Genomic DNA, 14,077 nt, shown 5'->3' with positions numbered 1-14,077 from the left:
GATAAATTTAGCGAGACCCTCGAAGATATGAAAAAGGACCAACTAGAAATTAAGCATACACTGACTGAAATAAAAAATAATATACAGAGATCCAACAGCAGACTAGAGGATCACAAGAATCAAGTCAAAGTTTTGAAATACAAAGAAGCAAAAACCCAACCAGAAAAGCAAAAAGAAAAAAGAATCCAAAAATATGAAGATAGTGTAAGGAGCCTCTTGGACAACTTCAAGCGTACCAACATCTGAATTATGGGGGCCAGAAGAAGAGAGAGAGCAAGATACTGAAAACCTATTTGAAGAAATAATGACAGAAAACTTCTCCCACCTGGTGAAAGAAATAGACTTACAAATCCAGGAAGCGCAGAGAACCCCAAACAAAAAGAATCCAAAGAGGATCACACCAAGACACATCATAATTAAAATGCCAAGAGCAAAAGACAAAGAGATAATATTAAAAGCAGCAAGAGAAAAACAGTTAGTTACCTACAAGGGAGCACCCATACGATTGTCAGCTGATTTCTCAACAGAAACTATGCAGGCCAGATGGGAGTGGCAAGAAATATTCAAAGTGATGAATAGCAAGAATCTACAACCAAGATTACTCTACCCAGCAAAGCTGTCATTCAGAATTGAAGGTCAGATAAAGAACTTCACAGATAAGAAAAAGCTAAAGGAGTTCATCACCGCCAAACCAGTATTATATGAAATGCTGAAAGGTATTCTTTAAGAAGAGGAAGAAGAAGAAAAAGGTAAAGATAAAAATTATGAACAACAAATACATATCTATCAACAAGTGAATCTAAAAATCAAGTGAATTAAAAATCTGATGAACAGAATAAACTGATGAATATAATAGAATCAGGGGCATAGAAAGGGAGTGGACTGACAATTCTTGGGGGGAAAGAGGTGTTGGGGGTGCTGGAAGAGACTGGACAAAAATCGTACACCTATGGATGAGGACAGTGGAGGGGGGAGGTTAAGGGCAGAGGGTGGGGTCGGAACCGGGTGGAGGGGAGCTATAAGGGGAAAAAAGAGGAACAATTGTAATAATCTGAACAATAAAGATTTATTTTTTTAAAAAAAGATAGAGAAATCAACAAATTCTCGTGTTGGTGATTGGACATACCAAGTGTCCAAAAATCAGGATTGAAAGACAGAGTTAAAGGTTTCAGTCTAAGGACTGAGAAGAAAATGGTACTGTTGGAGAACTATATTCCAAAGAAGAAACTGGCTTTGAGAGGAAATTGAGTGAGAGTTTTAGATATTTAAATCTGAAATGCAAAGGGAAATGCCCAGGAGGGGATTTGAACTGTGGTGCTCTCCCTGGGATAAGAGGGAAGAACTGGAAGAACCTCTTCGTAGAGGTTGAAGCTGCCATGGGAATGGTATCCTTAAAGTAGAGAAGGGTGAGGAAGGGGCAAGATGAGAGTGTGGAGGGTAAGATTCTGGGAAGACTCACATTAGAATTCTGCTAGGAAATTTAAAAGAGAAATGGGAAGAAGAGGTTAGAAGAAGGTCTATAAAGATTCAGAAGTATTTCCTGTTCCTTTCATCTCTGAAACTTAAAGTGTACACTATTTATTCATTCTGGGAGTGATTATTTTTTTGGATACAGTTTCTGGAAGAGAAATGCAAAATAATTAACTATTTTTAGATATATGACAGGTAGAAAAGAAGGTTTTTCTATCTTTGGGACCTTAACATTTATATGATCTTTCCTTTTAAGAAGACCTGAAATTTTAATGCAACTGATAGCCCCAATGGTTGTATTTTATTTTCATGAACATATAGAAGATCTTTATTAGGGACATATTTATTACTAATGAGAATTCTGATTTACTTAATTCCCCTGCTACTTTCATAAGCAGCTAATACCTGCCTCACTACTAAGAAAAAAAATCATAAAATACAGAAAGGAATGCTTACAGTGAGACACTTAGTTTAGGACTTGAGTCAACTTCTCAAGATGTTTTAGGTATTGACTGGAAATTTAAATTATTATATATTTTCTACATGATTAGTGATGATCAGAGTATCTGTGGTGTAGCCAACGGCTTTTCCATCACTCTTAGCAAGAGTACAGGGGGGAGCCCTAGCCAGTTTGGCTCAGTGGTTAGAGTGTTGGCCTTCGGACTGAAGGGTCTTGGGTTTGATTCTGGTTAAGGGCACATACCTCAGTTGCAGGCTTGATCCCCAGGACCCAACATGTGTGGGAGGCAACCAATGGATGTGTCTCTCCCACATCAATGTTTCTCTTTCTCTCTGTTTGTTCCCCCTCCCTTCCACTCTCTCTAAAAAAAATCAATGGAAGAAATATTCTTGGATGAGAATTAACAAAACAAACAAAAAAAGAGAAAGGGGGAGAAAGAATACAGAGAAAGAAGCATGTAAGTTTTTATATCTTTGTCACATGAATTTCAATAGAAATGCCACAGCTCTTCAGAGAGCTCTTAGTAGCACTCCAATAAGCCAAGGGTTTTAAATAAGAAGCACCTCCTGTTTCATTTCCAAACACATTTGTTAACTTAATTATTTGTGTGGGGCCTGCATGATGTGAATATCTTAAACATACTTCAGCTGGTGCTTGTTTCAAAGAATCCTAACTTCTTATGTATACTTTTTTGTTTTGTACTCCCACAGCGTCAGATTATGTTACCACTCTTTTCCTGATAGGGACTGGATTCCAACAGTGTGACAACCTTATTTGTAGACACGATTCACATTTCATGATTAGGACATTGATCTAGTATTTGGTTACGTCTTATAGACCCCTGTCTCTGGTTTCATTTTAGCTCCAAAATGAAAGTCTAGAAAAGAAAAAGAAACCACTTTCTTTGAATTCCCTAAGGGCTAAAATTGAATACCTAGTGATCAAGCCAAACCCAAATGGATATTTACTTTGTTTTTTATTAAAAAGAAAAAAAATCTGAGCTGTTTAGATTTTGAACTGCTAGCTCCATTGCTCTGAGTTGAAATTGCTTTTTTTTTTAATTTGCCTAAAAAATTGTGATGCCTAAAAATGGTGCATAATGCTCTTTTAAAAGAATCCTCTCTAGGTCACTTAGAGAATGAGTTGTTCTGCTCAACTGAAATTTCCCAGATAGACAAAGGCAGCTCTTAAGCACTATTTTGTAAAACTGTTTTGATTAGAAAGATCAATAATAGTAAAAGTGTAATATGCTAATTAGACCAGACGACCTTCCGGACGACCTTCCAGACTAAGCTGAGGCAGCCACTGCAGCTGCGAGGGTTGAGCCCCTTGAACGAATTTCGTGCATCAGGCCTCTAGTTTTTAGATATTACACGTCTTTTTATCCTCCTTGGACCACATATATTAAACATAACTTAACCTTTGCAAGTTGATCTATAACTATAATTGTGAACAGTTCTTAAATTGTGCTAAAAATGCCTGGCCGTGTGGCTCGTGGTTGAACCAGGAGGTCAGGGTTTGATTCTGGTCAGGGCACATGCCCAGGGTTGCAGGTTCGATCCCCAGTAGGGGGCATGCAGGTGGCAGCCAATCAATGATTCTCTCTCATCATTGATGTTTCTATCTCTCTCTCCCTCTCCCTTCTTTTCTCTGAAATCAAATTTTTTTTAATGTGCTAAAGCAACAGTACCATCATCAGGTGTGGCAAATAGACCTTTTCATAGGTGTTACTATGTTTGTATATTGGGTCCATTTTTTCTAGTTTATAGTTTTTCTTACTTTTCCTTTTATGTCATATTTTTTTACTGTCAGTATATGTGCCTTTTCTATCATATTGGCTTATAATGTAGGTAACTAAATTATTCTTCTTTTACAACAATTATAACAAGAATAATAGGCCCAGCCAAAACCGGTTTGGCTCAGTGGATAGAGCGTCAGCCTGCGGACTTAAGGGTCCCAGGTTCGATTCTGGTCAGGGGCATGTACCTTGGTTGCGGGCACATCCCCAGTGGGGGGTGTGCAAGAGGCAGCTGATCGATGTTTCTCTCTCATCGATGTTTCTAACTCTCTATCCCTCTCTCTTCCTCTCTGTAAGAAATCAATAAAATATATTTTTTAATAAAAAGAATAATAGGCCCTGGCTGGTGTGACTCAGTTGGTTGAGCATTATCCTATACACCAAAAGGTCACCACTTCGATTCCTGGTCAGGGCACATGCCCGGGTTGTGGGGAGGCAGCCTATCTCATGTTGATGTTTTTCCTCTCACGTGTATGTTTCTCTCTCTCTCTCTCTCTCTCTCTCTCTCTCTCTCTCTCTCTCTCTCTCCCTCCCTCTCCCTCCCTCCCTCTCTCTTTCCTCTCTCCCTAAAAAAATCAATAAAAACATATATGTGTTTTAAAAAGAATAAATAGGATCCGTATAAGATTTTAAAGGAATATTTCTAAGAGTAAAATAAATTGGCACACTTACTTTGGCTGTGTAGTCTTTTTACTTGATAGCTGGTTCTTGCCTAAATTCTATGTAAGAGCGGGTAGCCAAGTAGTTCTATTTAGAAATGAGAGATGTGGCTCTATTAAGCTTGTGCTAGAAGAATACTTCCCTTACCATCTTCCCCTTTTATACATGTAAAAATTTCATGATTCTTATTCTCTTAGTCTGAGAACCTCTGAGTATTGAGAGTGGTTGTTCTTATTCTTGTCACAGCCTATAGAACTGAATAACTTTAATAGTTTAACTATTAAAGACCCATTATTAACCTTCATTATAAAATATTAACTATTTTTAGATGCCACAGTGGAGCTATCACTGGACAGCACACAGAATAATCAGAAGAAGGTGCCGGCCAAAACACTCATATCTCTTCCTCCACAGGAAGCCACAAATTCTTCTAAGCCCCAGCAAAGCTACGAGGAGGTGAGAATCTATGCTGTTTGTGTGTGTGTTTGTGTATGTGTATGTGTGTGCGTGTGTGTGTTTGTTTAGAACTATGTTGCCAGTCTGAAGTTGAGTATGAACCCTGAGTAAATATTTAGTGTCTGAAGCTCCCATATTCTAGAGCAGGCGTCCTCAAACTACGGCCCGCGGGCCACATGCGGGTGTTTTTGCCGTTTTGTTTTTTTACTTCAAAATAAGATATGTGCAGTGTGCATAGGAATTTGTTCATAGTTTTTTTTAAACTATAGTCTGGCCCTCCAACCGTCTGAAGGACAGTGAACTGGCCCCCTGTTTAAAGTTTGAGGACCGCTGTTCTAGAGTATAGTCTCTTCATCCCCTCCTTAGCCTGACAGAGGCAAGCTTTCCAAAATCTAGCAATTATTCATTATGATCAAAATAAGGTTTTAAGATAATAGATATAACAAGGACCTTTGAACAGCTTCCCAACTTAAAATTGTGGAAGTTGGTTCATTGGTATTGTTGGGAATGGACAACTGAACATTGATACATAGAAAGATAAATCTTGATGTTATATTGATACAATATTAATACAGGGTAAAATTAATAGCCTTTTTTATATCAAGTCTCATGATTGTTTTCTCTTTAAAAGCTAGAGGAAGAAGAACAGGAAGACCAATTTGATTTGACAGTCGGTATAACTGATCCTGAGAAGATAGGTAAGTGTACTTGGGACTCCTTGTGACGTTAGGATGTGGCTGTGCAAAGTATAGTTAGCTTATTTCTAGATAGTTAAGTCCAGAACTGAACTAGCCATTGTAAAGTACTTCCTCGTTATCTTTCCTGTAAAATTATACTCCTTACTATGCTTCTAAGGCCAGAAATGTCATTTACCCAGTACTTTACTTAGGTTTTTCTTGGCTTTAGGCACAAAAATCAGAGACTTCAAATACTATTAGAATCCCTTTTTAAAAATCCAGACATCTCCTTCTCCCACAGAGTTAATTAAACCATTTCATTCCTTTTGAGTTCATAAATCCCATTTAAACACCCAAAAAGACACATGTTCTATACTGTGGGGATACTGACTTTGTTTTTCCCTCAAGCAGTTTGGAATTCTTGTTACAGACCATTTATCATGTACTCTTGATGTCCTAATGAAGTGGGGAGGTCTGCATCTCTCTATTTTAGGTAAAGAGTAAAAGACCCAGGTTGAATCTTGGTCAAATTGAAATTAAATTTTCAGGAAACACAATACTTAACTTTGGCAGAAGTTGGATTTTTGGAATAACCTCTCCATGTCCCAAGCTTGTGAAAGCTATTAGTGAGCAGAGAGCAACAGGCCTCAACTTCCCTTGTTCCAGGTATATCCCTACAGAAGATGCTATAGGGAGCCTTATCCTCCTAACCTCCGGTTAAGTGGAAAATGTAATTTCCAACCTTCTGTCTATGCTGAATTAGAAACAGGAATTTATAAAATCTAGTTAGACTTTATACCAAAACAGTTTGTCGTTAAAATGTTGAGTTTTACTTTTCCTAGACTGTTGCACTGGTAAGATATTTTTGAGCATCTTACACACTTCACTCTCCAACAACAGAGGAAATTCAAGACCAATTGTAGCTTTTCTGTCAGATCACAATGTGATCCATGGCCAAGCCGGGACTTGGGGTTACATGTTTAGAATTCTCTCTTGCCTCTCTGATGTTGATGAATATTCTATAAGCACATTGGTTTTAAGGTAGTTATTAGCTGCTTTAAATACTTGGTAGAATAAGATAAACAAATTTTGGGTAAATAATACTAATTGTTTTAATATTTAAAAGTCCTGATGTTTGAACCAGGAGTGGAAGGGAGTATATCAGTTTCCTAGAGTTTCTGTAACATAATACGATAAACAGGCGACTTAAAGCAATAGAAATAAATTCTCTGAGTTCTGGAGGGCAAAAGTCTAAAGTCATGGGATTGGTGAGGCCATTCTCCCTAAGCAGGGAAGGACTGTTCCATGCTCTCTCCTCGCTCTGGGAGCCTCAGACATTCCTTGGCCAGTGAATGCATTACTCCAATCTCTGCCTTCGTTGTCACATGGCATTCTTTCTGGGTGTTTTCACATCATTTTCCCTTAATGTGTGTCTGTTTTTATGTCCAAATTTCCCTTTTTTAAAGAGCACCAGTCATATTGAATTAGGGCCCAGCCTATAGACCTTATTTTCACTTGATTAATTCTATAAAGACCTATTTCCAAATAAGGTCACATTCTGAGATACTGGGATTTAGGACTTTCACTACATCTTTTTCCTGAATGGGGGACACAATTCAACCCATTTTTTAAACATAGCATGGGTCAGATTTATTTAAATACAAGTCACTTTTGAGGATAAGTCTTCATCTCTTTAGGTTGGTGCCAAGAACCAACTGCTTAAAGCATTTTCATATTCAAGGCCTGATCTTATTGGAACACCTTTTATTTGTGTGGGCTGTTTATTCAACATGAGGTTCTCATTTCCACATACATTAAATAAAATTAGAATCCTACTTCTATCAGGACATGCTTTTTTCAGTCTTGGTAATTTGCATATGCCATCTTCAACTTTCTGAAATTATTTAGGAAATTAACATAAATTTAAAACTACTGTTTTGCTAGCCCATTTCTATATCTTGTGAGTTCTCTGTGTACATGCAAGTATTTCTCTTTCCTCACACATTTCCTCAGTGAGAGCAGATGATATGTAGGCAAAGTGTCTGAAGATCCTGCTTTGCTACTGTGGGGTTTTTTTTGTGTGTGTGTGTTAATCCTCACCAGAGGATATTTTTCCATTGATTTTTAGTGATAGTGGAAGGGAGGGGGAGAGACAAAGAGAAAAACATTGATGTGAGAGGGACACATAGACTGGTTGCCTCTCGCATGCACCCCAACCAGGGCCAGAAATTGAGCCTCCAATCAAGGTATGTGCCCCTGACCAGAATCGAACCCCTGACCCTTCAGTCCATGGGCCGACACTCTATCCTCTGAGCCAAACTGGCCAGGGCTGCTACTGTGTTTTTTGTATATGTGCACTTAGACTTTTCTTAATTGAAGGCAGTAGATTATGGGATTGACCTTTTGGATATTTGACTATGACTGCTAGACTGTGAATGAAATTTTTAAGACTTTTTCTATAAAGTAAATCTAGATATCTTTTTCCTCTTATCAGTGGTAAGCATCCTTAGTGATATTAGGCAATACAGTATGAGTGGTTTAGAAGAGAACTAACAGCAATAATCAGTATAAAGTAATTTTTAAAGTTGAGTATGTGATTTCCATTTTATACAAACTCTTTTAGGGGCTGGCAAGATAGAGAAGGCAAGCCCTCTATTCCCATATAGGTACACAGCTTCTTTGTGTACTTTCCAGCCATCTCCCTGAAACCAAGTTGTGACCCTGCTGATCCAGTACTGCACCTTCTTCCCCTGGGCCCTTACCCCACAACCAGTTCAGAAGGTTAAGCAAGTAGTAATTGTTGACCTGGGTTTCCTGTTTGGTGTGGGGGGAAATCAAGGGGTGGGGAGGAAAGGAACAAAATCAACACCAAACACCAGAGTCTAGCCCCAAGCATCAGAGCTGTATCTGTCTACAGTCCAATGTATGTCTTTTCAGTGCTCAGGGAGTCAGTGGTGCCTTTATGTCCCTCAGTGGCCTAGGTCAGGACACTAATAAAGAGAAAAACAATTGCTTGAATCCCAAATTATTTAACAGTCAAAGGCTGTTTCAGAAAAACAATTCCTCCAGGAAGGAGAGATTTGTATGACATCAGGCAGCTGAAGTCTCTTCCGGCCAGGCCCTCTGCTCTGGGTGAACATGTTCGATGAGAGAGGTCAGTGTCCCCCAGCACCAATGGAGGGGCCGTGACAGTATTTCTGAAAGAGCAAACCAAGCCCAGAGCTAGCTTAGGGTAGAACTACTTGTTTCCTTTTACATCAGTTGCTTCCTTTGCCTCCTCCTGTTTGATACAGCAAGAGAATTGTTTGGTTTTAGACAGATGTGTGCAACCAGCCCAAATATTGGCATGATAACAACTGATGGATTGTCAGTATCCAGTGCTGCTTTGTGGAGGGCATAAATGGAGCCTGGCTTTGAACAGGGGACTGACTCTTGTCTAACTCAAACTGGGGCCCAGCCAGCATCCATGGGGCATGAAATGCACGAAAGCCCTGAGGCAAAGTAGGAATTGAATTTAGAATAGTATACAACAAAGCTTGGATATGAAACAAGTTTCCCTTCTTATACAGGGCTCCTGTAGCTTATGATTCCTGGTTAAATGTTAACAAGGTTAGCACTGCTTTGGTTTACAGAATAATCCTCTATTGCTTTCTTGTTCTCCCACAGGGGATGGTATGAATGCCTATGTAGCCTACAAAGTTACAACACAGGTGAGTCTAAGTGACCCTTCTGATGGCTACCTTAATAGACTTGGGTGCTTAGACCAAGAAGGTCATCATTCAGATTATTTCTGGGTATTTATTTAGTTTCTTTGCCAAAATCTTCCTTCAAGTTTCCTCAAAATGGAGCAAGCCTGCATCCTCTTGGTAATCTCATCTGAACCTTTCCACTTTTCTTCCAGAGAGCTAACATTTCAGTGTGAAACTTTGTAAGTTTTATTAGGACATGTAGTGTATCTGATATAGTTCTGTCCCTCTGAGGAACTATGTGGCTTAGAGCTAGTTTGGTGGATTGCCCCAAACTATATATCACCTGTTTAAAAATTGTCCGTTCTTCTCAGGTTTGCTATGTGGAACTTCTTTTAATACTTTCCCTAACCTTTTGCCCTTAGGTCTGGTCTTCCTTTTTTATATAATCTTTATGCATACAAAACTTACACAATGTTGTATGCATGTTATGAAGCATAAAATATGAAGCCCTGAACCTACCATCATTCTTAAGATGAGTACCATTGAATCCCACCTGCGTCTCTCCCTGTCATATCCCTGCCTCACACCTTAGAGATGACTACTCTCCTGAGTTGTCGCTCCTTTATTAAAAAAAGTCTTCATATGTGTATCCCTAAACAATATACTGTTTTGCTCTGTTCTTGATTTTCATAAAAATAGCGTCATGCTGAAAATAGTGCTTTCTTTACTAGCATTGTTTCTCAACCCATCCATGTTGTGTGTAGTTACAGTTTATTGTGTGATTATAGCATAACATACTTATCTGTTTTTATGTTGTGAACTAGAGGCACAAATTCGTGCATGGGTGGGGTCCCTAGGCCTGGCCAGCGATCAGGGCCGATAGGGGCCTGCCGACTGGGGACAGGGATGGGGGGAGGGACCGTGGGAGGTTGGCCAGCCGGGGGGATGGCTGACTGTGGGAGCACACTCACCATCAGGGGATAGACTCTCAACAGGAGCTGCCCCCTGGTGGTCAGTGTGCATCATAGCGACTGGTCGACCGGTTGTTCCGGTCATTCAGTCGTAATGGTCACTTAGACTTTTATATATATATAGATATTTGGCATATTTGCTGTTTTTATAGTTATGAATTATGAACATTCTTACATAGTCTCCTAGTAAACACACAGAAGAGTTTCTCTAGGGTATAGAGCCAGGAGTAGTTTCCCTGGGTCATACAAATGTTGGGAAGGAAGACAGCTTAGTCTTTGCACCAATTTATACTCCCATTGGCAGTGTGTAAAAGTCCCTGTTGATACACTTTCTTGTTAATCATTGGCAAGGCTAATCTCCTTAAAGTTTGCCTATCTGGTGAGTATTCAATGATCTCTCATCATCATGCAGGCCTAGTCTTTTTTACTAGAAGTCTCCTTTATATTGTCTCTCTGCTACTTGTTTCTCTGTCCGCTATAAATTCTATATCCTGTGACACCTTAGGGGTTAAAGTGTCTACAGCGTAGACATTTCATCTGATCCTCCCCCTTAGAAGCACTGTTTAGTCTATCTTTAGTTTGGCGGCTTTAATTCTAGCAGCTAACACCCTTAATAAGTCAGTGCAGGATGAATGGGTTATAGGTGACCATGGAATTCTAGCTTTATACTAGACTTAAACATGTTTCCTTAGAGCAAGGGTTCTTAACCTGGGAATAAAACTGTATGCTTGAATTTAATTGGCTGCCTTTTGTAATCCTATATATTTTATGCATTTAAAATAATTATTCTGAGAAGGGCTCCGTAGACTCCAGATAGCCAAAGGTAACTATAGCTCAAAATTTAAGAATCTCAGCCTTGGAGAAAGTGATTTACCAGATGGCTAAGACAGGGATCTGGGAAATAAATGCCTTTGATGTCAGCTGGACAACTTTCAAGATACTCCTTCATTCCTTATTTGGAATGACATTGCCTTCTGTTTTTTCTGTCCCCAAGACGAGCCTACCAATGTTCAGAAGTAAACAGTTTGCAGTGAAAAGAAGATTTAGTGACTTTCTGGGTCTTTATGAGAAGCTTTCAGAGAAACACTCTCAGAATGGCTTCATTGTCCCTCCTCCACCTGAGAAGAGCCTAATAGGTAAGCCTGGTCTTTAGTTCTGCTTGGGTGTTTTCTTTGCATTCTTCGGCAATATGTTTTCTACCAAAACTATTTCATATAACAATGTAGAGTCTTGTAGTTAGAAAAGAAATATTTCCAGTATTTTCCTATAAGTCACAGGAGGCCTAGAGAAATAGCACGTTTTGACATGTTCTCTTTCCTTGAGTATTGTAGCATATTATGGTGTTAGCTTCCACAGGTAAGGTGTGTGTGTGTGTGTGTGTGTGTGTGTGTGTGTGTGTGTGTTGGTATCTAGGAGACTTAAATGATTGCTGTTCCTTCCAAATTGAAATATAAATTGGATGGGGATTGAGGAGAAAGAACCTTCCCATCATCCTCAGTTGATGTTTGATCTATACTCAGAGTCCCATGGGCCCCCCTTTTAGAAAACATAGACTCTGCAAGTCCCAGAGTTTAGATCCTTCAGCACTTCAAGACTAATTTCACAAATGATTCGCGTAAAGGACCTTTTGTTAGTGCTCATGGCATAGAAGTGGCCTTTGGTTCTGTTTCGCAGTGCTATTCTCATTGCCTTTCCTCCTGTGGGCTTTCTTACAGGTGTACTCTTTTCATGATGATGATTAATTGTTTTTGCTTTTTCAATTCTATTCCAGGAATGACAAAAGTAAAAGTTGGGAAAGAAGATTCCTCTTCTGCAGAATTTCTTGAAAAACGGAGGGCTGCTCTAGAAAGGTAAGTGCCATACAACCATTTTCCTGAGTTACATGAGGACTAGTGAGAAGCTGAAACCTTAGACTCAATTGTAAGATGTTCGCTGGAGTTAGTAGAGATGAGAAACGTGGGTGAATGAAAGACTCACACCTTCATAGTATGCCTAACTTCCCCCAAGTCTCTTACCTGCTCAGCTCAGGAACAGACCATCTTTTTTTCCCCATCCTGAGTAGGCAGGCAGTCCTCCTCTCCTTGGGCAGTCACATATGAATAACTGAGGTCTCTTTCTGACCAGTTATTTCTCTTCCCCTTTTAGAAATGTGAAGAGCATGAACTTGAATGTGCTTACAAGCAGAGTTATACTTAAGCGCCTCACCTGAGAGTATTTTAAAGTAATGACAGACAGTGCAACCCTGCCGGCACTCTGTGACACTCCGAACCAGGGAGGCCAGCCTGACTAACCAGATGACTGCTTACCCCACAGGTACCTCCAGAGGATTGTGAACCACCCTACCATGTTACAGGACCCTGATGTCAGGGAGTTCTTGGAAAAAGAAGAGGTTAGTATTGTACAGACTGAATTTCATTGATCGCTGTCCCTAGCAAAATGAAACTAGTTCATTCAATGAATATTTGAACACTTAACATTCATATAGGCTAGTACCAGACTATATCCTACTTTGTAAACACCTAAGAGTGACAACTATTTTTCAGCCTTTGACAGAAAAGAAACTCTGCCTCTAGTCAAAAGCAACTGGTTGTAGAGGTCACACTGCAATCTAGTTTTCTTACTGGATCAACACAGTGATCTATTTGGCAAGTCCTTGGCATGTCTTTCATAGGTTACTACTTGGCTCAAATTGAATACATTTTTTTGTGCCAGGAGCTGAGTGGCATTGGTTCAAAACCAGTTACCACAAACCACAGAACTGCCATGTAGCAAAAGTGTTGATTCAAGTGAACAGTCTTTTTTTTACAGGCTATGTGTAGGCTATTCACGATTGTGAGAAATTGGAGACAGCCCAGTTGCTAACAATTGAAGAATTAAGTAAAACTTATCAATACAGCAAGTACTTTATTCTCATCATAAACAAAGTTTACAGAAATGTTTCTATACATTTGCTGGAAGCATATATGAAAATGATAAAAAGTGAAACATGAAACAGCATGAAAATACAGGTGTAAAAATATGTGAGTCATTAAGGACCAAAAGAAACACTAGAGCCCTAGCGGTTTGGCTCAGTGGACAGAGCGTAGGCCTGCAGACCAAAGGGTCCAGGTTCTATTCTGGTCAAGGGCATGTCCCTTGGTTGCAGGCTCCTCCCTGGCTCAGGCCCTGGTCAGGGTGCATGCAGGAGGCAACCAATTGATGTGCTTCTATCACATCAATATTTCTCTCTGTCTTTCCCTCTCTATTCCATTCTCTCTCTAAAAATCAATGGAGCCCTAACCAGTTTGGCTCAGTGGATAGAGTGTCAGCCCAGGAACAGAAGGGTCCTGGGTTCTATTCCAGCCAAAGGCACATGCCTGGGTTGCGGGCTCAATCCCCAGTGGGGGGTGTGCAAGAGGCAGCCGATCAATGATTCTCTCTCATCATTGATGTTTCTATCTCTCTTTCCCTCTCCCTTCCTCTCTGAAATCAATTAAAATATATATATACTTTTTAAAGAGCAATGGAGCCGAAACCGGTTTGGCTCAGTGGATAGAGCGTTGGCCTGCAGACTGAAAGGTCCCAGGTTCGATTCCAGTCAGGGGCATGTACCTTGGTTACGGGCACATACCCAGTAGGGAGTGTGCAGGAGGCAGCTGATCGATGTTTCTCTCTCATTGATGTTTCTAACTCTATCCCTCTCTCTTCCTCTCTGTAAAAAAATCAATAAAATATATATTAAAGAAAAAGCAGTGGAAAAATATCCTCGGGCGAGGATTAAAAAAAAACCCACTATAATAAAATAATGTTGTATCTTATAGGAAAGAAAACTAGAAGGAAATAAATGAAAGGACAGGACTATATTTTGTATTTTTCATTTTGTTTTTATTTTTTAATTTTTAATTTGCATGTAGTAT

General features: G+C 39.6%; 1 protein-coding gene across 2 annotated transcripts in view; it reads left to right on the top strand.

The window, feature by feature from the left end:
* Positions 1 to 14,077, top strand: part of SNX1 (sorting nexin 1) — a 40,334-nt gene that overhangs the window by 18,427 nt on the left and 7,830 nt on the right. For both annotated transcript variants that reach the window (XM_054716156.1, XM_054716155.1), the window contains exons 3-8: positions 4,717 to 4,844; positions 5,476 to 5,542; positions 9,188 to 9,231; positions 11,176 to 11,317; positions 11,953 to 12,031; positions 12,495 to 12,570. In XM_054716156.1, coding sequence (XP_054572131.1) covers positions 4,717 to 4,844; positions 5,476 to 5,542; positions 9,188 to 9,231; positions 11,176 to 11,317; positions 11,953 to 12,031; positions 12,495 to 12,570 — 536 coding nt within the window. The remainder of the gene's footprint in view (positions 1 to 4,716; positions 4,845 to 5,475; positions 5,543 to 9,187; positions 9,232 to 11,175; positions 11,318 to 11,952; positions 12,032 to 12,494; positions 12,571 to 14,077) is intronic.

The sequence above is a fragment of the Eptesicus fuscus genome, chromosome 5 (genome assembly GCF_027574615.1).
Source record: "Eptesicus fuscus isolate TK198812 chromosome 5, DD_ASM_mEF_20220401, whole genome shotgun sequence".
NCBI lineage: Eukaryota > Metazoa > Chordata > Mammalia > Chiroptera > Vespertilionidae > Eptesicus > Eptesicus fuscus.
This window is presented reverse-complemented; position numbering and strand designations above follow the sequence as displayed.